At 42.9% G+C, this 27,730-nt stretch overlaps 1 protein-coding gene across 1 annotated transcript; it reads right to left on the bottom strand.

Moving 5' to 3' along the window:
• Nucleotides 1-326: 326 nt before the first annotated feature.
• On the bottom strand, nt 327-27,345 carry LOC146007766 (elastase-1-like). The gene is made up of 6 exons (XM_083146364.1): nt 27,249-27,345; nt 19,596-19,705; nt 16,636-16,730; nt 15,061-15,341; nt 14,507-14,670; nt 327-2,649 (listed from the first exon to the last, which is right to left on the bottom strand). The coding sequence occupies exons 1-6, from the start codon at nt 27,343-27,345 to the stop codon at nt 2,470-2,472; spliced, it is 927 nt and encodes a 308-aa protein (XP_083002490.1). The 3' UTR covers nt 327-2,469.
• Between the last annotated feature and the right edge of the window lie 385 nt (nt 27,346-27,730).

Raw genomic sequence — 27,730 nt, 5'->3', positions numbered from 1 at the left:
AGGGCTATGTCATGTTGAGAAGGTGCCTGTGTGTATATGTGTGTGGTATGTTTGACAGCTCCCAATTTGAGCTCTGTTGGGCGCCCTCCAGTGGCTGCCACCAGCACAACAAAGGTGAGGAACTGCACTAACTGCACTAAGCTTTAATTATATAGCATAGAGTTTGCCACTAGACATATATTTTTAATGGTGCAATTGCAGGTAGCATCTTAATGGTTACAATTATACTGTTTATACAAAAATAAAATAAAAATAAAGAAGTATGAGATATATGCATATATTGCTTTATTTATCCTGATACTGGATGACCACAATCCACTCTTATGAAATAACATTTCTATTCCAGGACTGCTCCGACAATAACATGGGAATCAGCACTGGGTTTGTAATCTATTATTTATATGTTGTTTCGTATGATATAGAAAAATATACTAGTAGAGTTAAACAGCAAACTTAATAATGTTTAGAACAAATACAGCACGCAAATGAGTATACTGTCAGATACAAGTAAGAACTGATGCACAGCACCGGTATGGGTAATGAAATAGAGCCACTTGACAAGTTGGCAATCAGTTTAACACATCTGTTTCTTCTATAGACAGCTGTCAGTATAATAATTACACAATTGCATTTCAACCACATGCATAATCTCAAAAACATGGAGAAATGTAATATAACAAGATAAAGGGTAAGATATTAGGACAGTGTGCTTGACAGGTGTGTCTACCATCATCTATTGGCACTCCATACAATATAAAAAATCTCTCAAGGAAAGTAGCCTGTCCCTGCGATGTGCTGAGCCAGGGGCCGGGGGGGTTAGCGCTGATCCCACTGCCCCGGCAGCACTGCGGTTTGTAGCCCATAGATTACAATGGGCTACCGCCATCTCAGATGGGTGGTAGCCCAGGAATGCGCTGCAGACCTTTTGACCCTGTCAACCATTAGTGGCCGACCATATGACTGTAGATCTAGACATTGCAGATCTAAAATACCATAACCGTTGTCAGACAGCATGTACAGTATGTTGATGTGTGATATATGCCATGTTTTTGAAGCCTATTGAGGAAGCATAGGCATATATTATAATAAAATGCAATCTATGTAATTCTTTGGTTTTGGATTGATATATATTTAAAGTCAGCTGTTGGTGTATATGCTCCAAATAAGTCATTGTGTGCCACACATACTTACATTTTCTCTCTCCTACACCTGTAACTTTACCATTAATTCCAATAAAGGTAGTTGGTAGAGACAGAGACGGACTGGGCCACAGGGGTGTAAGGGAGAACCCCCAGTGGGCCCCACCTCCTCCTCTAAAGATAAAGTTCCAGATTGTGCACTTAAATTATTAAGTGGCTACATATTGATTATTTTAATACAGGGACTACAGTGCATTGCTGTTATTAATGTGGTACACAGCAACTCCACACCCCCTCTGAAGACTGGCCACACCCCCTCTGAAGACTGGCCACACCCCAGCACATGTGCCTCTACAACTGCATTCCCCCGATGAGCTCTTCACGCCCCAATCCGACACTGGGTACAGACCTCTAAGCAAGTAACACAGGAGCATTTAAATGACCTAAGTAAAATTGATACAATTTTACAGATGCAGATCTTATTATTAGATGTTTCCCCATTGTAACAATGCTATAATATATTACCACTGTGGAAAGAAATAGATCTTTTTTTCTAAGCAGATATACAGTAAGAACAGTACTGAGAGAAAGGCAAGTCTAACCTTTTAGGTTGTTGCGATGGTTTTGGAAATACTTTATTCAGCAGGTGTTTGAAAATGACACAAGGATGTAAATTGTATAGCCTGTTGACCTCCAGATGCGGTATCATCTGTGCACTTGGTCACAAATACTGAACATTATCTAAAGGATTCATTCTAAAGTAATCGACTCTGAAAATAAATAACATATACAAAATCTAAGTGCTACGTGAAATGTTGGAACCATACAAATGAATACAGAACTCTGCTACTCCAGCAACAACATAACTGTCGGCAAACTGTAGCTGCTATTAAGTTCTCATGTATGAAACGTCATATACATAATGGCATGACATCAGAGAATATTGTAACTAACAGGAGAATGACAGATGTAAATACTTGAATTATATATAATAAGATCATGTGAACTACAGTGGTTGCAATAACTTTAGTGTTTGTTTGCATCAACTCTTTAGAAGTAAAGGACAGACAGGGTCAAGTAGTCAGTAGTGTCTCGCAACTCTGGAACATTGCCCTCTCCAACATACAAGACATGGATTCAGGTTCCCATCCGTGCTGACAGCTCCTGCCTGCAAGTAGATACTGGGCTGCACACTAATCTAACATTGCTGAAGATGTTGTTCTCACACGCTGTGCCATGTGATAAGACTAAATCCCTGCTATGAAGAATAAACGTAAATCCCTTTTTACAATCCAAGATTTGAACAGCTGCCGCACAGGAGCTCCTGCCTTCAGTGCAGGAAGAAATCACGGATCCTCGTGGACTCAATCCAAGGAATATAAGTGGAAGTTCTAGTGAAGACACTAGGTTTGTTCTCCACTGTGCAGCCAATGGGTCCAAAGCTGACTATACCATGGACTTCCCATCTCTCTCTTCCGTTTTGACAAACAAGAGGCCCTCCAGAGTCTCCCTGAAAATAACAGTCAGACCATTTAGAAATGGGCACATATTAAGCATATATGGAAATGAGTTTATAAAACGTTAAACAGGGTATCCCCACCAAAAAAGATATATATAAATAAACACAAGAAAGGATGTCAAAGATGAAACTCAAGTGTCAAGGCCCATACATACTGGGCGTCTTTGAGCTGAAAGTCGCACAAAACAGCAGGTTTGAGCAGCTTCCAGCTCAAAGCCGCCCAGTGTGTATTCCCCGGAGATGAGCGGTGAGCGCTGCTGTATGCTCCCGCAACATCGCCGGGAAAGCCGCTCATCTGCTGGTAATACCACTGCGCTATGCAAAGCCGTCTTCCCCCCTCCGTTGGCGCCAGGCAGGGGGAAAGCCACTCAGTGTGTATGCACTGAGCGGCTTTCCCCCCAGGTGATGTAAATGATCATCGCTGTCCATAAATGCTGGACATAGGCGCCCATTATGTATGGACCTTCAGTGTAGAAATATCTGTGACATTTACCGTTATGTAACTTAAAATAAACAAAAAAAACTGTGGTAAATTCTGCTTTGGTTATAAATTCTTGAACACAGTTTAGGAAACCATTAAAGGTTGTGATGAGCAATATAGTTCCAAAGATTTATTCTCAAGAAGTTGCCACATGCTCTTTATTAAATTGACAAAATGATCCACATCAAAAAGATGTGGGGGAACTTCCAAGGGAATAAATAAGTGGGTAATTCAGTAGGGATCGCAAAAACAAATTCTCTCTCTAATGGGTAAAACCATGGTGTACTGAAGGTGGGGCAAATGTAACATGTGCCGAGTGAGTTATACCCCTTTCACACTGCAGCTCTTAAACGGAAAATTACCGTTTTTTTAGCCTTTTAACCCCTTCCCGACATTTGACGTACATTTACGTCATGGTCGGGAAGCACTTCCCGACACATGGCGTAAATGTACGTCATGGATTTAAACTGTCACCGCGTCTATAGACGCGGTGACAGTTTCAACATGTCTGCTGTCCCTGACAGCAGACATGTCCGTGCATGCCCAGGGGGGGCTGCGATGCCGCCCCCCCGTCGGCGATCGCTGTGATTGGCTGTTCAGTGTGAACAGCCATTCACAGCGTTTTCCTGTGTCACCGGCGAATAACGTTCGCCGGTGACACGGGATCGGAGGTGATTGGTGCTGTAAAGTACAGCACCAATCACCGCGGGGTGTAAGGGTGACACTGGTGTCACCCCACCTCACCCCGCCCGCCCCCAAAGGCCGTGATTGGTCCGTCGGACCGACGGACCAATCACAGCCATGGAGGGGGGTTTAAACTAACGGTGACTGCACTGCAGACGCCATTCCGGTCTGGAATAGCGTGCAGTGCGGTCACCGTGCCCACCTGCCGCCATATACTGACCAGAACCTTGCTCCATACTTACCTGATCACTGCTTCATCACTGCTTGATCACTGCTTGATCTGTGCTTGTAGTGTGCTGGATGCTTCCTGGATCCTGTTGCTACTTGTGCCTTCCTGTGCTGTGAAATTGTGCTGCTGCAGTGTAATAGCTAGATAGAGAGATAGATAGAGAGAGATAGAGAGAGATAGAGAGAGATAGAGAGAGATAGAGAGAGAGATAGTGTCAGAGAGTGCTATATTTTGTGCTGCTGCAGTGTGATATAGTTATAGATAGAGAGAGAGAGATAGAGAGATAGAGAGAGATAGAGAGAGAGAGATAGATAGAGAGGCCTAGTGACAGAGTGCTATATTTTGTGCTGCTGCAGTGTGATAGTTATAGAGAGATAGAGAGAGATAGAGAGAGAGAGATAGAGAGAGATAGTGACAGATTGTGCTATATATTTTTTATATAACTGACTGCTGCCCCCTCCTTTTGTGCTGATCAGTATAAATTAACTGATCAGCAACTTTTTGGGGGCGCAGGTTTTTTTTTATATATAGATATACCTGTCAGTGCTGCTGCTGCAGTGTCATAGAGTGATAGATAGTGAGAGATAGAGAGAGATAGTGACAGAGAGTGATAGAGAGTGCTAAATTTTGTGTCTGCTGCCCCCGCCTTTTGTGCTGATCACTATATCTGAGGTGATCAGCAACTTTTTTGGGGGTACAGAGGTTTTTTTTTTTTTTTATATATACCTGTCAGTTGCACTGTCAGTTGCACCAAAGGTTGTGCACCTGCTGCCCCTCACTGGTAATCAGTGTCGCATCACTGATCACCTTTTTTTTTTTTTGTGGGTGCTGTGTGGTCTTTTTTTAATTTTTTTTTTACACACACTGTGATTTTGTGGGTGTCCTGTGGCCACTGTGCGCTGATCAGTGACGTACATCACTGATCAGCTTTTTCGGCACAGGGTTGATCTATTTTTTTTTTTTTGATCAAATTCCTGTTGCCTTTGAGCGCTGTTCAGTGACAGACGTTACTGACCAACATCTGTGCTCAATTTTTGGCGCAGGACTTTTTTTTTTAACCCCTTCAATTTTTTTTTTTTAACCCCTTCAATTTTTTTTTTTTTTAACCCCTTCAATTTTCTTTTTTGGTATAAAGTATTTTTTTTTTCTGCACTACATACACATTACACACTACATTCCCCCCAGGTTGAAATAAAGTTTGTACCCCCCCCCCTACACTATACACGTGTTGAAACATTTCACTACCAGTAACACAAAAATAAAAATGGCATCCCAAATGTCCTCCCAAATGTCCTCCCAAATGTCCTCCCAGTCATCCAGGAGAATGTATTCAGTGGAGGATGCATATGCCATGCTTGCTTCTGACTCTGACACAGCCAGTGATGCAAGCGGGGAATTTGAAGGATTCGTCTTAAGCTCCTCTTCCTCCTCTGGTGATGAGGGACCCCCTCAAAGACGCCCCCGTAGAGCAGCTGAGACCCCCCCCAACAATTGATCTCGTATGGACCCCACCACCAGACAATTTTGAGCCCCAGGTTCCTGAGTTTTTGGCCATGCCAGGAATCCAATTTGATTCCACAGGTCTCAGAGAAATTGACTTTTTCAAATTATTTTTCTCTGATGATTTTATAAATTTAATGGTGGACCAAACTAATTTATATGCCCAGCAGTTTATTGCTCAAAAGCCCACGTCATCATTTGCTAGGTGGACCCCTGTAGATGCAGTAGAGATGATGACGTTTTGGGGTCTGGTGTTTCATATGGGCATAGTAAAAAAGCCAGAAATTAGGCAATATTGGAGTACAGATGTTCTGTACAGTACTCCATTTTACCGTATGGCCATGACCCGGACTCGATTTGAGACAATTCTTAAATTTATACATTACACCGATAATGCACAGTGCCCACCCAGAGATGATCCCACCTTTGACCGGCTATTCAAAGTCAGGCCGGTCATTGATCATTTCAGTGCCAAATTTGAAGAGGTGTACATCCCTGAAAAATTTATTTGTATCGACGAGTCCCTTATACATTTTAAAGGAAGGGTTAAATTCCGCCAGTACCTTCCCAGTAAGAGGGCAAGGTATGGCATAAAAATGTATAAACTGTGTGAAAGCACCTCAGGGTACACCCACAGGTTTAGGGTTTATGAAGGGAAGGATTCAAGAATTGAACCGCCAGAATGCCCCCCCTCCCTCGTAGGTGTTAGTGGGAAAATTGTCTGGGATTTAGTGCACCCCTTCCTGGATAAAGGTTATCACCTCTATGTGGATAACTTTTACACTAGCATCCCCCTGTTTAAGGCCCTTGGTTCAAGAGGTACAGCAGCTTGCGGTACTGTGCGCAAGAACCAAAGAGGCCTCCCAAAAACGCACATTGCCCAAGTAATGAGAAGGGGTGAAAGCAGGGGAATATGCAACGAAAATATGTTGTTGGTCAAATATAAGGACAAGAGGGATGTCCTTATACTGACAACAATTCACGGAGACAGTACCACCTCCGTCCCTGTACGAGGTACCAGTACCCACACCTCAAAACCTAATTGTATCCTGGATTACAATAGGTACATGGGCGGAGTGGATCTTTCAGATCAGGTACTGAAGCCGTACAGTGCCCTGCGGAAAACAAAAATCTGGTACAAGAAGGTGGCCGTGTATATCATCCAGATGGCACTGTATAACGCTTACGTGCTATTCCGTTCTACCGGCCAGAGGGGGACATTTATGCACTTTCAAGAGGAAGTCATAAAGGGCCTAATATTTGGGAACCAGCAGGCAGAGGGCCCCAGTACTTCTAGTACTGGCCCCCGTATTGTACCAGGGCAGCATTTTCCTGATGAAATCCCCTCCACTGGAAAAAAGGGCAGGACACAAAAAAGGTGCAAAGTTTGCTATAAAAAGGGAATAAGAAAGCAAACTATTTTCCAGTGTGACACTTGCCCCGACAAACCCGGCCTATGTATAAAGGAGTGTTTTAAAATATACCACACATCTATGGAATATTAGGTTCATAATTTCACCGTGCTTCGGGGGTCTTGCTAATGCCACATAGCACCCACCATTCATTCCACCAGAATCTGAGCCGCAAAATCCAAAAATCACTCCTTCCCTTCTGAGTCCTGCCATGCACCCAACTGGTATTTTTTTGTCACATGTGAGGCATTGCCGTACTCGGGAGAAATTGGGGCACAGATTTTGGGGTGCTTTTTCTCCTTCATTCCTTGTGAAAATGAAAAATGTTGAGCCAGAACTGCATTTTTGTGTAAAAAAATGTAATTTTTCATGTTCACTGCCCAGTTTTATCAAAATTGGTGAAACCCCTGGGGGTTTGAAATGTACACTATACCCCTAGATGAATTCCCTGAGGGGTGTAGTTTGCAAAATGGGGTCACTTGTGGGGGGGTTCCACTGTATTGGTGCTTTGGGGGTCTTGCTAATGCGACATAGCACCCACCATCATTCCACCAGAATTTGTGCTGCAAACTCCAAATATCACTCCTTCCCTTCTGAGTCCTGCCACTTTTTGGTCACACATGAGGCATTGCCGTACTCGGGAGAAATTGGGGCACAGATTTTGGGGTGCTTTGTCTCCTTCATTCCTTCTGAAAATGAAAAATTTTGAGCCAGAACTGCATTTTTGTGTAAAAAAATGTAATTTTTCATTTTCACTGCCCACTTGTATCAAAATTGGTGAAACCCCTGGGGGTTTGAAATGTACACTATACCCCTAGATGAATTCCCTGAGGGGTGTACTTCGCAAAATGGGGTGACTTGTGGGGGGGTTCCACTGTATTGGTGCAACATAGCACCCACCATTCATTCCACCAAAATCTGTGCTGCAAAATCCAAAAATCACTCCTTCCCTTCTGAGTCCTGCCATGCACCCAACTGGTATTTTTTGTTCACATGTGAGGCATTGCCGTACTCTGGAGAAATTGGGGCACAGATTTTGGGGTGCTTTTTCTCCTTCATACCTTCTGAAAATGAAAAATTTTGAGCCAGAACTGCATTTTTGTGTAAAAAAATGTAATTTTTCATGTTCACTGCCCACTTGTATCAAAATTGGTGAAACCCCTGGGGGTTTGAAATGTACACTATACCCCTAGATGAATTCCCTGAGGGGTGTAGTTTGCAAAATGGGGTCACTTGTGGGGGGGTTCCACTGTATTGGTGCTTTGGGGGTCTTGCTAATGCGACATAGCACCCACCAAAATTCCACCAGAATCTGAGCTGCAAAATCCAAAAATCACTCCTTCCCTTCTGAGTCCTGCCATGCACCCAACTGGTATTTTTTGGTCACATGTGAGGCATTGCCGTACTCGGGAGAAATTGGGGCACAGATTTTGGGGTGCTTTTTCTCCTTCATACCTTCTGAAAATGAAAAATTTTGAGCCAGAACTGCATTTTTGTGTAAAAAAATGTAATTTTTCATGTTCACTGCCCACTTGTATCAAAATTGGTGAAACCCCTGGGGGTTTGAAATGTACACTATACCCCTAGATGAATTCCCTGAGGGGTGTACTTTGCAAAATGGGGTGACTTGTGGGGGGGTTCCACTGTATTGGTGCAACATAGCACCCACCATTCATTCCACCAAAATCTGTGCTGCAAAATCCAAAAATCACTCCTTCCCTTCTGAGTCCTGCCATGCACCCAACTGGTATTTTTTGTTCACATGTGAGGCATTGCCGTACTCGGGAGAAATTGGGGCACAGATTTTGGGGTGCTTTTTCTCCTTCATACCTTCTGAAAATGAAAAATCTTGAGCCAGAACTGCATTTTTGTGTAAAAAAATGTAATTTTTCATGTTCACTGCCCACTTGTATCAAAATTGGTGAAACCCCTGGGGGTTTGAAATGTACACTATACCCCTAGATGAATTCCCTGAGGGGTGTAGTTTGCAAAATGGGGTCACTTGTGGGGGGGTTCCACTGTATTGGTGCTTTGGGGGTCTTGCTAATGCGACATAGCACCCACCAAAATTCCACCAGAATCTGAGCTGCAAAATCCAAAAATCACTCCTTCCCTTCTGAGTCCTGCCATGCACCCAACTGGTATTTTTTGGTCACATGTGAGGCATTGCCGTACTCGGGAGAAATTGGGGCACAGATTTTGGGGTGCTTTTTCTCCTTCATACCTTCTGAAAATGAAAAATTTTGAGCCAGAACTGCATTTTTGTGTAAAAAAATGTAATTTTTCATTTTCACTGCCCACTTGTATCAAAATTGGTGAAACCCCTGGGGGTTTGAAATGTACACTATACCCCTAGATGAATTCCCTGAGGGGTGTACTTTGCAAAATGGGGTGACTTGTGGGGGGGTTCCACTGTATTGGTGCAACATAGCACCCACCATTCATTCCACCAAAATCTGTGCTGCAAAATCCAAAAATCACTCCTTCCCTTCTGAGTCCTGCCATGCACCCAACTGGTATTTTTTGTTCACATGTGAGGCATTGCCGTACTCGGGAGAAATTGGGGCACAGATTTTGGGGTGCTTTTTCTCCTTCATACCTTCTGAAAATGAAAAATTTTGAGCCAGAACTGCATTTTTGTGTAAAAAAATGTAATTTTTCATTTTCACTGCCCACTTGTATCAAAATTGGTGAAACCCCTGGGGGTTTGAAATGTACACTATACCCCTAGATGAATTCCCTGAGGGGTGTAGTTTGCAAAATGGGGTCACTTGTGGGGGGTTCCACTGTATTGGTGCTTGGGGGGTCTTGCTAATGCGACATAGCACCCACCAAAATTCCACCAGAATCTGAGCTGCAAAATCCAAAAATCACTCCTTCCCTTCTGAGTCCTGCCATGCACCCAACTGGTATTTTTTGGTCACATGTGAGGCATTGCGGTACTCGGGAGAAATTGGGGCACAGATTTTGGGGTGCTTTGTCTCCTTCATTCCTTGTGAAAATGAAAAATTTTGAGCCAGAACTGCATTTTTGTGTAAAAAATGTAATTTTTCATTTTCACTGCCCAGTTGTACCACAATTGGTGAAACCCCTGGGGGTTTGAAATGTACACTATACCCCTAGATGAATTCCCTGAGGGGTGTAGTTTGCAAAATGGGGTAACTTGTGGGGGGGTTCCTAAATTTTAGCATCTTATGGTGCCTAGAAACCTACATGGTGCCTAAAAAATAATCTCATAAAAAGGAGGCTCCAAAATCAAGTAGGTGCTCCTTCTATTATGAAGCCTGTGGTTTGGTCAACGTGCACACTAGGGCCACATATAGGATATTTTTGAAAACAAAAGAATTGGGGGAATCAATTTTTAGTCACATTTCTCTAGTAAAATGTACTGTGTTCCTTAGAAAAATGTATTAAAATTGCAAATCTGCAAAAAAAATGAAATTTTGAAATTTCACCTACACTTTGTTTTAATTCCTGTGAAACACCTAAAGGGTTAACAAACTTCCAAAATGCTGTTTTGAATACTGTGAGGGGTGCAGTTTTTGAAATGGCATCATTTATGGGGGTGTCTCACATACAAGTCCCTCAAAGTCATATCAGAACTGAACTGGTCCCTAAAAAAATCAGTGTTTGAAATTCTCTTGAAAATTTGAGAATTTGCTATTCATATTGTAAGCCTCCTAGTGTCCAAAAAAATTAAAAGGAAGTTGAAATAATGATGTCAACATAAAGTAGACATATGGTCTATGTTAGTTATTAACTATTTTGAGTGGTATGATTATTTGTCTCACAAGCAGAAAATTTAACATTTTGCAAATCGCTAAATTTTCCATTTTTTCACGACATTTTGGTATTTTTCACAAAAAAACACAGACTGTATCGACCCAAATTTACCACTAATTTGAAGTACAATGTGTCACGAAAAAACAATCTCAAAATCACTGGGATAAGTAAAAGCAAAAAAAAGTTATCCCCACTTAAGTGAGACATGTCAGATTTGAAAAAAATGGCTCTGTCAGGAACGCAAAAACTAGCTCTGTCAGGAAGGGGTTAAGACAGGTAGAGCTGCAGTGTGAAAGCTCCAGGTTGCTTTAACCGTTTAACAAATACCGTTTTTTTGTTTAAATGTTAAAAAGCAGTGTCCTACCCATTCAGGGCCGTTTTTTGGCAGTGTGATCTGCTCTATTTCTATGGCTTGAAACGTGTCCCTTGGGGGTTAAACGGGTTGAATGTGTGAATGGTATTGAATGCTTTTTAAAACGGTTTTCACCTGTAATGTGAAAGGTCTTAAGGCTCAGACCCATTTTAAAGTCCCGTTAAAGAATACCGTGTCTTAACCCGTTTCTGCAGTGTGAAAGCAGCATTAGATTTGGGTGGGGGTGTTCAAACTGAAATCAAAATTGGGTACTTGTTTCCTATCTGGGCGCCCGCTACGTTAATTGCGCACCATGCTATTCTCCGTATCAAAATCGGATCGCATCGCATCGGATACCACAAATGCACATACACGATATTGAACGATGCGATGCGATTTCGTTCCCGCTTTTATGGTTGGCCCATAGGATGGCCCATCTGTAACACTACTGTATTTATTTACCCTTCAAAGCCCTCCCCTTGTCACATCTGCACAGAAACACAGTATTGACGTCAACCCGAAGCGTGGCGAGCGCAGCGAGCCCCGCGTCCTCCGACTTTTTCATACCCCCACTATCCACGTCAGCGTGGAGTTGAGAATAGAAAGTGTGGCGAGCGCAGCGAGCCACCGAGCCCCGCGAGGGGACGCGGATACTTCACATGTATCCGTGTCCCCTCGCGGGCTTCACAGGTATCCGCGTCCCCTCGCGGGGCTCGCTGCGCTCGCCACACTATTCTATTCTCAACTCCACGCCGACGTGGATAGTGGGGGTATGAAAAAGTCGGAGGACGCGTACCGCTGCGCTCGCCATGCTTCGGGTTGACGTCAATACTGGGGTGGCGTTAACAATGGAGGCGCATTTTAAACCATCAGGGGGGGTTTCCTATACAAATCGTGGGTTTGCGGGGTTATTACATTGAAATCAATGTAAAATCGGGTCTCAGGGACCATTTAACATTGATTCCAATGTAAAAATCAGGTTGATCGCGTCACCGCATGCGATGCGATCCGATTTAAAATGAAATCGGATCGGATAGCATCGTATGCCATCGTACATCATCGAGTACCGAATCCGATGCGATGCGATCCGATTTCATTACGGTGCCGTACGTAGAAAACCTGGGCGCCCAGATAGGAAACAAGTACCCAAAATTGCATTGTAAAAATAAAACAGCCAGTATTCACCCTGCATGGATACAAAATAACTCCCTCCGCACATGTTGCAATTGCCCCACCTGCAGTGCAACCTGGTTTTTTCCCATTAGAGAAATATTTTGCTTTTGAGATCCTTATGCTGCTTTCACACCACAAAAATGGCATGGACACTGTATTTTTAAATGTTTCTAAAAACAGGTCAGACAGCTAAAACCCCTTTCACACCGCATATCTTTAAATGGTATTTCAATGCTGTTTTTTGTCCCTTCACAACATTAAACCTGTTTAAACCCATAGGAAACAGCGGATGAAAAAAAAAACAAAAAACAGGTAAAGCACTGCTTTATTACCACTTAGAAATACCAGTTTTATAGAACCGTAAATTCACTCTACACCTTTCAGACTGCACATATTACCGTTTTGAAATGGTTAAAAAACTGCAAAATACTGGGTAAAAAGTGCGGTCTGGAAGGGGCATTACTGAATTATCTCTTAAGTCTGGCTTTACCACATAGTTACCTACCCTCCTGCATTTTGCAGGAGACTCCCTGAAATAGCAGCAATCTCCCTCTCTCCCTCATTAGTCTAGCAATCTCCCTCATTTCACCTAGCCCACATTACACTGTTACATTTTTTGGGGAAAAAAGGAATGAAAGAAAGATACATTTACATTGAATCATCAGCACCATTTCCCAGCATTTTACCAAGTATAGTAGCTCTTACTGACTGCTTTAGGGCTCATCTACATTTGGATAGAAGTCATTTTACAAGATTCCTCTCAGATGTAGCAGTACTCACCCACGCTTCTAGGTGCCACTTTCGCAATCTTTTTTCAAAATCTCTCCATATATGGAACTAGACACTCCCCCTCAATGAGGCGCTGTGCAAAATTCTACTGCCAACTATAATCTCCCTGAAACTGGTTTTCAAAAGTAGGCAAGTATGCTTTACCATCATGTTTGAATGTCAAGCTGACACTGTTAAAATGCAATAACTTTTATTGTTACCATGCAGCATGCTGCCTTCAACATGGTCCCTGTACTCACTGTTGACTTTATGATTGGTTACAACACATACCGATCATTTCTTCTCAAGATTATTAGATCCTTTTACCCTTATGTATTCTTAGCAACGCACACAATAAAGCACAATAGAGGGGAAAATACGTGAAGCACACTACAAACTGAAAATCACACGACAATGTCAGAGATAAGCCAGGCTATATATTGCAGTGGCTACACTTATGCATCCCTTAGTTTTAGGATGCATAAAGGAGGCATGTTTTATAAAGAAAAAGACTGAAGGGGGAGGGGTAAAAAGGAGAGATATGGAGAAGACAGGTAAGTAGCAAAGGAGAGATATGGAGAAGACAGGTAAGTAGCAAAGGAGAGATATGGAGAAGACAGGTAAGAAGCAAAAGCCATAACAGTGACCAGAAAGCTTATAAACCAGTGATGGCTAACCTTGACGCTCCAGCTGTTGTTGAGCTACACATCCCAGCATGCCCTTCATCAGTTTTAGCATGGCTAAATAGTAAAACTTTAACAGGGCATGCTGGGATGTGTAGTTCAACAACAGCTGGTGTCAAGGTCAGCAGGCTCCAGCAGGAACTGAGGCCCTTATTCTAGTTCACTCTTTCTGACAAAATATTTCTTAGATGGACAAAACCATGTGCACTGCAGGTGAGGCAGGTGTAAAACCCCACCCAAATCTAATTATCTCTGCACAAGTAACACCTGCCTCACCTGCAGTGCACATGGTTTTGTCCATCTAAGAAATATTTTGTCAGAAAGAGTGAACTAGAATAAGGGCCTCAGTTCCTGCTGGAGCCTGCTGAGAAATAGCCCTGGCCGTCACTGTTATAAACTATATCTCCCATATTTTAGGTTATTTAGGTCAGACAGTTATAGAAATGTGAAGTATTTATGGAAATAGAAAATTAGATAAATTCATTATATGAAGTTAGTGAACAACAGTTTCCATCTGCTTCCATTTTATATTTATATCTGCGCTGTTATATTACTAGCATGGTACCTTAGAGGAATCCACATCATGCACAAGTAGAGCAGTGACGGCACATTCCATTTTAAAGTCCTGCTACAGCTTTGGCTAATACATATTTCATATATTTAATAACATAGTGATAAACAATAAACACTTTTAGTTTTATGTAATAGTTGTATGGGATTGTTCGGAGGAAACAGTACTGTATGACACGCTAATATGGACTATAAAAAGTCATGCCAAGTTACCTGGCAGGCAGCAGGGGGTCCCCCAATGTCTCGGAAGCCGGCACAAATCATTGACTCACGGACTCTTTCTCCCCAGAACTTTTTCTGCTTGCACGTCTTGATGTCAATGATGGGAAGCTTAGCTTGGTTCAGGACTTCTGACAGTGTCAGGTTTTCCTTCCCACCTTAAAATATTAAATGATAGATTTTAAGAGCAGGAAACCCACCAGGATTCTGGATGCTACAATACAGTTTATAAGACTTTTAGAAATACCTCCCAACTTTGGCTATCGGGGAATTTTGACCTGCCGGCTTGCCGCCTGAAAAAGGGGCAGAGTCTCAGGAGGAGTGGGTATGGCATTGGGTGGATTGCATAGCTGCACATGTTGGTCATTTTGTGGGCTTGCCCATTGCTCCCCTCTCTGCACTGTTAGATGTGCATGACATCAATACAGTGATCACGGCTGCCTGGAGCCCTTTTGAAACTAGACAAGTTCCTTTCTGCTTTGCCATAATAAAATCCCCACAGTTCTAAGCAAGACCCAAGTGTCAGATTTGTAAAACAAACAGATTACCTCTGGTGTCTCCCCATCCAGTTACCCAACATAAGTGTCCTGGGCGCAGAGTGATTTCCTTCTTCGGTAAGCAGGCATAATGTATGAAGTGGGTCGTCAGAATATCCCCTACTGGCTTGACTAGAGCAATATCATAGTCCAGCTCATTGAGATGGGGGTAGCGGAAGCGCTCATGCCTGTATATCCGCTTTACATCATAAACCTTTTCCGTAGATTCTGTAAGGTTGAGGTTATGTTTCCCGAGGACAATCCTCCAGTTGGCTGCATCCTCTGCCTTCCCCCTTATAAACAAAAGTGTATTCATTCTTAATATGATAAAAATGATGGTAACAAACATATATTGCCCTAATAAATCTAGCATTTTTAAAAATTCCCGGGTTTATAGCCAAATGCTTTAATTCTATAATAAACAGTAAAACTATATAAGGACAATTGCTATCTTACAAAATGTATTTTTTTCCTATGACTTCCATGTGTTTCGGGTTAAGGCTGTGGGAAAATATGAAGACCTTATTAAGCTCCCAGGTGTTGCTATTGCTGTTTTTGTCTCTGGAGAACTTTTACTGCTGACCACATGGGAACGGAAAACTACTGCAGAGAAAAATTGTGGTGTTTACTATAAGAAATCAGATGTTGGGCCGAATTCAGTATGGCTCTCTAATCTAAGAAGTCTGCGAGGAGATAGCCACCGCTCAGACAGAAAAAGGACGCATCCCGGAATGGCCGGGAGGCTCCCGAAAACTATGTCCCCCGCCCGGACCCCTGGAAGGTTGGGCAAGCATCCTGCATGCCCCGGCCACCCCTGCATCTTCCTACCCAGCCAATTAAATCCTGCACAAATAAGTGCAACCATATAAGCTCAAACATCAGGAAGATCGGTTGCACAATTGGACTTCTTAGCGACCTTATGCTATTTCATACTGAATGCCTCTCCTAAGATGTTGAAGCCTCTCCAGGTACAAATGGAGGCTGCCCAGAAAATGGCTTTTTTTTTACCTACCCAGAATACTGACTACTCGTCACTCGGGAAGGGGGGCAAGCCTTGCGGATCGCGGGCAGTGTCCCTCTACCCTAAAATACCTGCATTGCACAGCGGGGGGTGTGGCCACGAGGACTTTATCATGCTGGCCATGCCCCCACATCTGTGATCCGTCAGCCACCCCGCACCAACCCCCCCTGCCCCAGCGCCCCCCCCCCCGCCCCCCCGCCACTCTGCCTCACTGAACTGGCTATCCTCTCCCGGAGAGGGCAGCCAGAAAGTAGGCAACTATGGTGCAGAGGCAAAAGAATCCGTCCATTGCATCTGACATCGACATTGTGTCCGATAATGAATAAAGCCCATAGGGGCAGATGTAATAAGTCTGGTGAAGAGATCAAGTGGAGATGAAGCGAAGATAAAGTGGAAGGTGATAACTCACCAGACAATCAACGCCTAACTGTCATTTTTCAAGCATAGCTGATTGGCTGGTGTGTGATCTCCTTCCACTTCATCTCTTCACAATACTGAATACATTTGCCCCATAGTTTGTAATGAAACATGATGAGCAACATTCACAGGATCATGAGAAAACTTACTTCTGAAAGCAGTGGGCCGCAGTGAGAACCCAATTTTTGTGAATGAGCGTCCCACCGCACACGTGAACATATTTCTTACTTCCTCTAGCCCGAACCTTGTAAAATAAACCACAATTATTAATTAACTTTAAGTACAAAGTATCTGCCAAATGCAGCCTATATACAGTACTGAATGCATAAGTGGTTTTTCTTTTTTAATATACAAACACAGCTTCATTTTTCTCCTAAAGTCAGAAATGTTGTCTTTTTATAAAAATAATAATAATTTATAATTCTATTTTGGTTTTCATTCTGCCAACACTTTCATAGTTGTATGCTTGTACAGAAAACTAATTGTATTGGGTAAATTTACTAAGATGGGAGTTCTATTGAAGACGGGATGTTTCCCATAGCAACTAGTCAGTTTACATGTGGTTGGTTGGCTGGTTGGCTGCCTGTACCGACAGCCTGATATGCCGATATATCTGCAAGATTGACATTGGCTGTGCTGCAGGTATGATGCAGAATGATGCAGATATATCAGCTTCACAGTATATACTGTGTGTGATTGTGTGCATATATATATATATATATATATATATATATATATATATATATATATATATATATATATATATATTGAGGTGGCAATCGTAAAGAAATAGACTCACAGGTCAGGTAGATAAAGTTTCAATGTTTCGAAGCCCACTTTAATATGCTTCGTCTTCAGGAGAGTGGGCTTTGAAACGTTGAAACTTTACTTACAGGTACCTGTTGTTTTTGAGTGCCTCCTCAAACACTGGCTACAATTGGACCCCTGGCTTGGGAGTTCCGAGGAAGGCACTGTGCATGTTGCACATGATGAGGAGTGTGATGCCATCGAGTATATATAAATATATATGTAAAACTAAAGTGTTAAGGAATACTAAACCTAGCCAACATGGCATACTACATATGACCATAATATAATACTACTACAGTCGATGTAGATATAAAATACAAAAAATATCTAACATGGTATTATACATTACATAGGCCCTTATTCAGATCGGTGCGGATATTCCCGCATTCTTACGGAGCGGTCCGCACGCCACGGTGTTTTGCCGCATGCGGTCATCGTCCGTAGAAACGCCCACGTGTCCTCCGCATTCGGACGGGCTCACTCTTTAAGAACAGGGCGTGTTTACGGACGACATACAAACCATGCGTGTGCGGGAGAAACACTCAGATTCTGCACGGTATTACAGAGTATTACAGAGTATGCTCGGGAATACCGCATCCGAACGGGAGCCAAGCGGTGCTACCGCCCGTAAGCGGAGTATTTACGCCAAACAACCCACTATTATGTATATTCTGCAATACATCACATGACCCACTTATTCAATTACCTATCCTCATAAAAAACTTCTTATTTGGAATTGGAATCAATTAGATGCCAATATATCCTTACAAGCATGCCTAACACATGCATTGCACACATTAACCCTTACAGCAATTGAAGTGCAATGGTTTCAATTAAAGCACTGACAAGCGTCCTATTAGTGAGTAATGAGTAAAGGAGTCGATTCTATTGGGTTCAGGTGTTAATGCTTGTAGTCATTAGGCGTACGTTCGCCTACCGCATGAACGAGTGGTGTCCGCAAAGCAATAGTACACTTGTGGACACCGCACATTTCTTCCCTTTTTGATCGCGTGCATTCGGAGTGGTATCCGAATGTACGCCCCCCAACATAAGTGTACTCCCCCGTGTCCGCCCATGTTTCCGCCCCGTTTTGCCCACTTTGAAACTACGCCCATGTGTCATTCCGCATGACGCCCATAATACGCCCATATTTCCCGACTGATTGCGGGGAACAGTTTGGGACGGGATTTGGCCGAACTGGTACGGAGTCAAGGCCTGGCACATGCGCGTTGCGTTCTCCACGCATGCGCAGACGGCGTAAAGACGCAATCCGAAAGTATGCGGTAAAGTCCGCGTCAATCAGAATAAGGGCCATAGTACAGTTCTATTACACCCAATATAGACAGGAAGGTGTATGTAGACAGCAACCTAACCACTGGACATAATACAATTCTGTCATACATAGGACACTGTATATCCAACGTAACATTGGACATGGTCATATGGGGGGTTATTCTAGTCCATTCTTTCTGACAAAATCCTTCTTAGATGGACAAAACCATGTGCACTGCGGGTGGGGCAGATGTAACTTGTGCAGAGAGAATTAGATTTGGGTGGGGTTTTTCTTCAAAGTGAGATCTATATTGAAGTGTGAATCATGCAGTCAGTATTTTCCCTGCACAGAAACAAAATAACTCACCCAAATCTAATTCTCTCTGCACATGTTACATCTGCCCCCCTGCAGTGCACATGGTTTTGTCCATCTAAGAAGGATTTTGTCAGAAAGAATGAACTAGAATAAACCCCATGGTGTTATCTCAATATTTAAATAGTTATGCACAAACAGAATAAACCATCAGAAAATAATATGTTATCTAATTTGAAATTCTAAAATACATTATATAATTAAAAATATATATACAGGTTGAGTATCCCGTATCCGAATATCTGTTATCCGAATTATTCCGAAAACCATACATTCCAGAAAGTGCAAAAAAATTTTTTGCTTAAAACTCACTGTGGACATATGTAACAGCACTACTGAGGACATGATATGTAACTGGCACTATATATGTGCAAGAAAATGATTGCTTGGCATTCAAATTCAATATCTGAGATAGTACACAAATTTAGTTTCATGTTTTGAAACCTTGTTTTTTTGAACAAATAAAATATATCTGTGTGCATTCCTTGTGTTTGATGTGTTTATACAGCATAAATGCAAGATACTTCAAAATACATCATTGAAATATTAAAATATTCCGAAATACGGAATAATCCGTTATCCAAAATTCTCCTGGTCCCGAGCATTTTGGATACGGATACTCAACTTGTATATGCATATTAAAAATAATTTTACCTGCAAGGAAACCTGCCAAGGCCAGGAGAACGGACGTACTTCATTCCCAGACACGATCCTCCCAGCTGTGTTTTGTTGGAAAAATGCAACTCCGCAATCTGCCGGCCAGTCTGGGAAAGTCAAGAAAATGCATGTCAAGAACTTTTCCCCTCAAAGCAATGCCATGGTCTCATTGTATACACTTACTTCCAAATAAGTCTTAACAGTCTGTCACCTGTCATGAGTTGTCACCAGATGACACTGGCTCCTGTACAGGTTCAGATTTCAAATAGCCTCATCTAATTGTATATGATATTTGGCTGGTTCTGGCATTTTTTTTTAGGTCCATAACTACAACTGTGTCTACGAGTCTGATGGTATTATGGCAGTGGTGCTGTCGACACATGAACTGCCGACGTACCAATACGTATATGGTGTAGCAAGGTGTTAAGTGCAATACACAGGAGTAACAATACTCAAATGGTGGTTCACATATAAATAAATGATTCTGTGTGATGCCCACAAGGGGTTAAGGAGAAACAGCCACACAATGACCTCTCCAATGTAAAGACTAGGTGGAATACCCAATACACTGGAGGAGGTGAACCACTATTGTGTGGGCTGCCAAGTTACAGCCAAGCACTGGGTCTGTAAGGTGACACCACAGATCCCAGCAGCCTGCCTAAGCTGTAACCAGACAAACTCCAGAGACAGACAAACAAACACACAGGCTGAGCAGTTTCTATCCTAGCTATCTAGCAAGGATTCTAACTGACAGACATATACTGGCTATACAGTTTCTATCCTGACCAACTAGTAAGGATTCTTACTGAACTGGCAGATATTCAAAGTAACACTGACAGGGAGCTGTGAGACAAATTCAGCAGCACTTGTCTAGCCAGAAAGGAAGACTTATAAAGCAGGTGCTGCCCACGCCCCCACTCAGACATCACAGACTGTGAGCACAAAAACCAGTACCGGAGTCTCTGCTGTGACAGACTGTCTGTCACCACTGCAACACCAAAAACCCGGACCAGAGTACGTGCTATGCTCCGGTTACTTACTAACAGATGGTTCTCCCAGCACCTTACATTACCAAGGCCTTTTCTTGTGTGTAACACTTGTGGAATACATCGGCATAATCAATTTGTGATGTGCGTAATAAATATACAGGTAGCATTGGCAATGAGTTTAAAAATGGTTATAAGTTTAGGACCTGCTGCAATAATGAGGTACTGGAATTCCTTGTGCTGCCATTCTCTATTGGCAATGCACCATGCAAATCTAGAGAGATTCACTTTGGATTAATGATAGAGGCCATTGTGAGGAGCCCATGAATAGTCTGAATGTGTGTGTACTATGGTAAGACATCCATCGATCCACCTCTAACAATCAGGGCGATTAATCCACACCCCCAAAATTATTACAGGGAGAGTGAAAAACCCTTCAAAGTCTAGGGGGGGGGAGTGATATTATCCCCCCACCCCTTCAGCAGCTGCAGCACGCACCTACAGCATATCCTGTGCTGACAGCAGGCTCAGCATGAGCTCTCACGTTGTCAGTGAGACACTCATGCTGAGCCTGCTGTCAGCACACCACATTCTGTATGTGTGTGCTGCTGCCGCCACCCGGGTGGGATGGAGGGGCCCCCACCGGCCCCTCCAGCAAGCCCGGGCCCGCGTAATTAGTACCTGCTCCTGTCGGTGGCCCTGCTAACAACAGCCATATATTTGGCCATCACGAGCAGAGTGACAGCATTAAAGACCCCAAAGAAGACAGAAGTAGTTGCTGGGGTAAAAAGGGGTTCTGGAGGATTGATTATAAAGAAGAAAAATTACAGAGCCGTGACTAGATGATGACAGGAACTGACGCTGCTGTTAGTCTGACAAGACCCAGACAAGTCCTGGTGTACAAGAGGTTTTGGTACTTGTGTAGCTTCCCGGCGCCAGCATGGCGCCGTGCGTCTGATTCCCCTTGCGGGGCTCGCTTCGCTCGCCCATGCTGCGGGCTTGGTGGCTCGCTACACTCGCCACGCTTTTTAAAATCAACTCCATGCCAACATGGATAGTGGAGGTATGAACTATCCATGTTGGCATGGAGTTAAGTTACTTTTTTTAACATAGTTTGTGGCGAGCGTAGAACCCGGAAGTAGCACGGCGTCATGCTGGCGCCGTGAAATACACAAGTACCGAGGTTTTTGTAAAAAATGGGGATAAACTGCATTCTACTCACCAAGGTAAAAATTTCAAGACAGGTAGAGTCATCTTTTGATACTTGGTAACTCATGGGACAACAATGTAGCTACTGTGCCACCAATGCACCCTAGGCAACCCACAAATGCTCATATTAGGAAAAAACTATGCCTACCCACTGTGCCACTATCCATTCTGGCTCAGACCGGACAATATTGCTCCCTTAGCAGCAGGCACTTATCTGTTAAGCAGCATTGAGGCATGCGACCTGTGCACAGTTACTAGGCTCCCTGTCATTGGGCACTAACTAAATGTGTCCCATCCACTATCACATGAATGTTGTCCCACCATCCCCCACAGATTCCCTCAGTGACTGACGGGTGGCCTGGCCAATCGTGAGGCTCTTTTGTATCTGGGCACAGCCAATCAGCATGCAGGGCAGCAGGACTCATGACTTGTGTGACTCTGTGTCTGTGTGAGTAATGGTGTGTACACACGGGCTTATATGGCTTCCGATATTGCTGATATAGTGAACATCGGAAGCCATATCGCATGCTTTTTTAGGGCTTGCGAGCCCGATGTGCTGCCGATGCGCGCTCCCGTGTGAGCGCAAATCGGCAGTGAAATAGAGAGGGCAGCCAAGATTATATAGTGCAGATCTGCACTATAGTCCAAATTGTCCCTCTGCATGCATGCCGTGAGATGCAAGTCCCAATACGATCTGATTGTATCGGGACTCACATCTCACGGCATATCCTGCCGTGTGTACACACCATAAGACTGCTCCGCCTCTTTCCGTCTGGTATCCATCCACGGCGCTGCTGCACAAGTGCACTGTGCTGGCTCTGCTCTGTCTAGTGTCGCAAGGGTCTTTTTTGCGCTCACCATGCTGTCTGACTCCGGCCATTCGGGATCCCGACGTCGGGATAATGACTGTCGGGATCCCAACTGTCGGAGTCACATACCACACCCCTTTGCTGTTCCAGGCCAGCTCCATGTAATTCAATTGAAAAAAATTGATGGCTGAAAACTATTGCTCCTCTGACATCGATATCAAAAACATTGTGCACTAGCTCTCAACCATTAATGTTTAGGGAACATCAATACCTGATCTTTTGCATTAAAACTGTGCTGGATAGCTCCAATAGCTGGATTTTACTATATTCACTTACATTCCCTAATGATAAATGGGTCCCTAAGAATGTATTTGTACAGTGGATCCAAACCAAGAAGGGAACCAGCATTTTTTACATTGATATTTGTGTTTTTTATCCTATACTAGCTGGGTTCTACCATTTACCTAGGTAATCTTTGTATGTCTGTTATGTAGCTCTGTGAGAAAAGAGAATTGTGTTGCTGACGTAAGTAGTAACCGAGCAGCATCTGGACAAAGGCCTCTATTGTAGTCCGATGAGACTCATTTGAACTGTGAATGGAAAAATATCCAGTTAAACCTATGAAATGTCATCAAAGAACTAGGTCTTGCTTATCTGGTGATATTGCTGGAGGTATTGTACTGCTCACTCCTAAGTTCAGTAGTTTAAAGCATTTCAAAGCTTATAAAAACAACGGTTGGCACTTATTGCACATTGTCATCATGCCAACACTCTCAGCTGGATGGCATAGAACCATCAGGCAAGTTCTGCTGCACAGCCCCTGTTTAGTCTTACCTGGCATTGAGCCTTGGGGACCATTTATGTTTTAACAGGTTTTAGATATGATAATTAGAATTTATTATTGCCATTATTCGCAAAAAAAATAAAAAATTCTGTGCCACCTGGATATATTGAACATCATGGTGTTCATCCCTGTGATTTGTAAAGTAAATTGATCTCTTTAGAGATAATTTTTTGCTGTGGACTCGGGCAGCCTACTGTGCATGCAAATCTGGCAGTATCTGAATGAGTGGCTAGCACCAGGGAGGGATCTGGGGTTGGAATCATTTGGTCTACAGCATGATGGTCGATAGTCATTAGGTCGACACCATTAGTTCGACTTGGGTCTAGGTTGACATGGGAAAAGGTCGACATGGTTCTAAGTCGAAAGATCATTGGTTTGACAGGTTGTTAGTTCAACAAGTCATTAGTTCGACAATGTCTAGGTCGACAATCAAAAGGTCGACATGGTGTTTTTCACTGTTTTTTTACCTGAATGTCAGCACAGTTGACATGGGAACAGTTTAAAGTGCACCGCATCCCCTTGTCAACCCTTTCCTATGTCGACCTAGACCCATGTCAACCTTTTCCGATGTTGACCTAGACCCATGTCAACCTTTTCCGATGTCAACCTAATGGTGTCGACCTAATGACTGTCGACCATATGACTGTCGACAATCATGCTGTAGACCAAATGACCGCATCCCGGGATCTGAAACCAGCACTTTGGTGGGCATGGCCTGATGTATAACACAATTTGAATATTTAGCCCCGCCCCCTGCCTTTAATACTGCAACAGTCTGATAACAACTAGGAGGATGAGCACTAACGGTTTATTATGTACTGTGTATAGTCGTCAATACCAATATATATTAAAGTAAGCATCAGTGAATGTTCAACAACAGGACAGCCAACACAGTTGCCCAGGGACCTCCACATGTGAAAAGACCTCACACCTAAAAGTGGCGATATCCTGCCCAGCGAAGAAGCTGGGCGGCCGGGTCATAGTATATTTGAAAATGCGATAAAACCCTCATAAACGGGGGTTTTACCACATTTTTACCTTAGTACATCTCACCCTTAAATGAGATGAATCAACCAGAGTCTCACTACATGTAAGTTTGTGAATAAATACATAAATAAGATGCTTTCATTTCTATGTCTTAGCAAGTAAGTTCTGTGTGCATCCACAAAGTTGGGAGGAACTGGCATAGTATACATCACATTCCACCATTAACAGCTGATGTTGATATGATTGATATGTTTGTATACTTTAGAATTGGGCTGGGTGTTCATATCCAAGTCCGTGTCCACAAAATGATCAGCCTATTTTTAAGTTGTAATAAGTCTCTGCATTCTGATAAATCATATATTTTCAGTTTGTATGTTTAGTTGATGCCATTTCATGCAGCCTTTTATCACAGAACACTTTTGGTACATACAGTAGGAGAATCAGGTACTTGTGAGTTATCTGGGCTGCCGATTTTTTGATTGTATGCCTTAAGTTAAGGCATACAATCAGATGCGATGCGATGCGATATCGCATCGCATCGCATGCGATCATCGGATGCGATGACCCGATTTTTCCATAGGAATCAATGTTAAAATTGACTGAGTCCATTTTAACATGGAATTCAATGGGAAAAAGGGGTCCTTTTCATACCCCTACTATCCAAGTGGGCATGGAGTTGGATATAAACCTGTGGCGAGCGTAGCGAGCCACCGAGCCCGAAGCGTGGCGAGCGAAGCGAGCCCCGCGAGGGGACGGTATTCTGTGTCCCCTCGCGGGGCTCGCTACGCTCGCCACGCTTCGGGCTCAGTGGCTCGCTACGCTCGCCACAGGTTTATATCCAACTCCATGCCCACTTGGATAGTAGGGGTATGAAAAGGACCCCTTTTTCCCATTGAATTCCATGTTAAAATGGACTCAGTCCATTTTAACATTGATTCCTATGGAAAAATCGGGTCATCGCATCGCATCGCATCCGATGGTCGCATGCGATGCGATGCGATGTGCCCGATCCGACCCGATTTAGAAATCGGCAGCCCGGATAACTCACAAGTACCGAGAATCATTATTACCCCAACTGATATACAACCAATCTCTAACAGAGCTACATTGCAAAATGCCTCATATTCTATTCTATGTCTACTGTATGTAGATAGATGTGGATAGCAAAAGTGAATCAGATGTGCATCTTAGTAAACCTTTAAGGTGATAGTGCTCACAGATGCTCGGCCTTCTGAATACCTACATAAGTATAATGTGCAATGCACAGGCATGATATGCAAGTTAGAATATACCGCACAGAAATACAGTACGGGTGGAGCATCCCGTATCCGAATATCCGTTATCCGAATTATTCCGAAAACCATACATTCCAGAAAGTGAAAAAAAAAAAACTCACTGGGGACATTTGTAACAGCACTACTGAAGACATGATATGTAACTGGCACTACTGGGGACATGATATGTAACTGGCACTACTGGGGACATGATATGTAACTGGCACTACTGGGGACATGATATGTAACTGGCACTACTGGGGACATGATATGTAACTGGCACTACTGGGGACATGATATGTAACAGCACTACTGAGGACATGATATGTAACTGGCACTAATGGGGACATGATATGTAACTGGCACTACTGGGGACATGATATGTAACTGGAACTACTGGGGACATGATATGTAACTGGCACTACTGAGGACATGATATGTAACTGGGCACTACTGGGGACATGATATGTAACTGGCACTACTGGGGACATGATTTGTAACAGCACTACTGAGGACATGATATGTAACTGGCACTACTGGGGACATGATATGTAACTGGCACTACTAGGGACATGATATGTAACTGGCACTACTGAGGACATGATATGTAACTGGGCACTACTGGGGACATGATATGTAACTGGCACTACTGGGGACATGATATGTAACAGCACTACTGAGGACATGATATGTAACTGGCACTACTGGGGACATGATATGTAACAGCACTACTGAGGACATGATATGTAACTGGCACTACTGAGGACATGATATGTAACTGGCACTACTGAGGACATGATATGTAACTGGCACTACTGAGGACATGATATGTAACTGGCACTATATATGTACAAGAAAATGATTGCTTGAGATATTACACAAATTTTGTTTCAAGTTTTAAAACCTTGTTTTTTGAACAAATAAAATATATTTGTGTGTATTTTATGTGGTTGATGTGTTTATATAGCATAAATGCAAGATACTTCAAAATACATCATTGAAATATTAAAATATTCCGAAATACGGAATAATCCGTTATCCCAAATTCTTCTGGTTCCGAGCATTTTGGATATGGGATACTCAACCTGTATTATATATTCTGATATAATTTGATGTGGACATTACTCTCTGCACCGAAATGATGTGTGATTATGTACAATATATAGCACTAAGACTGCATTCGGCACTCAGCAGATGGCTTGGTAGCTAAAGATGCATCTTTACCCATCAGCAAACCCTAAGGGATCTCCTGGCTAGAACCCTCTGTCACCAATGCTCTGAGACTCTGTAAACAACTGTATACAGAAACGTTATTTTTCTTTCATATATTCTGCAGTCAATCTAAAAAACAAACCTATGTACTTTCTGTACTTTCTAGGTAGGTCTCAATGTGCCCCAGTGCCAAAACACATGTTACGTCTGCCATATTCATGAGATAATAAATAATAACTAAAAATGTCAGTAAGAAAAAATATAATAATAATTTTTGATGCTAAAGCACAAAAATAAACTTCTATGTAAAGGGTATTAGAGGTACGTACCCAGGTGCAGAAATTTGGGATGGATGATATGCTGGGGGGAGGATGCCTGTGCTAATGACAGCACAAAAAGCAGGATAAGGAGATCTTTTAAAATCATTTCCAGTTGTCTGAACTGCTGTAACGAGGGCAGTGTTGGTATTTATACAACAGAGGCTGTGTCATTATCAGCTTTACACTGGGGACACAACATTTACTTTTGCTGTTACCAGGGTCCTGATAAACGACCGTATAACAATGCACGCTGATCAAAACACACGGACCTGGATGGTTCTACATGTGTCCAGCATTCTCTTATACCCTGACCACTGGGACTAATATCAGCAGTTTAATACTGGCTGGCAGAAAACAGGCTCATTTGGGACTATGAGGTATTGCTGCATAGTAATACAGAACAATCAATGAATAAACAAAATAAATAAATAAACACGGTTCCTTTATAGCTTTACATAACAGACATTCACTAAAATGTGCTTATTACTTGT

The sequence above is a fragment of the Crinia signifera genome, chromosome 6 (genome assembly GCF_055691185.1).
Source record: "Crinia signifera chromosome 6, ASM5569118v1, whole genome shotgun sequence".
Taxonomy (NCBI): Eukaryota; Metazoa; Chordata; class Amphibia; order Anura; family Myobatrachidae; genus Crinia; species Crinia signifera.
The sequence above is the reverse complement of the archived record's forward strand: the minus strand, read 5'-3'. Positions and strand labels throughout refer to the sequence as shown.

What these genes read in the sequence shown, in the direction of transcription:
- LOC146007766 (XM_083146364.1), bottom strand. Translation starts at nt 27,345, where the DNA reads ATGATTTTAAAAGATCTCCTTATCCTGCTTTTTGTGCTGTCATTAGCA. An exon ending in CTTGGCAGGTTTCCTTGCAG is followed by an intron (nt 16,731 to 19,595) that starts GTAAAATTATTT and finishes TTATTTTACAAG; the next exon opens with GTTCGGGCTAGAGGAAGTAA. An exon ending in GACCCCCTGCTGCCTGCCAG is followed by an intron (nt 2,650 to 14,506) that starts GTAACTTGGCAT and finishes TGTTATTTTCAG; the next exon opens with GGAGACTCTGGAGGGCCTCT.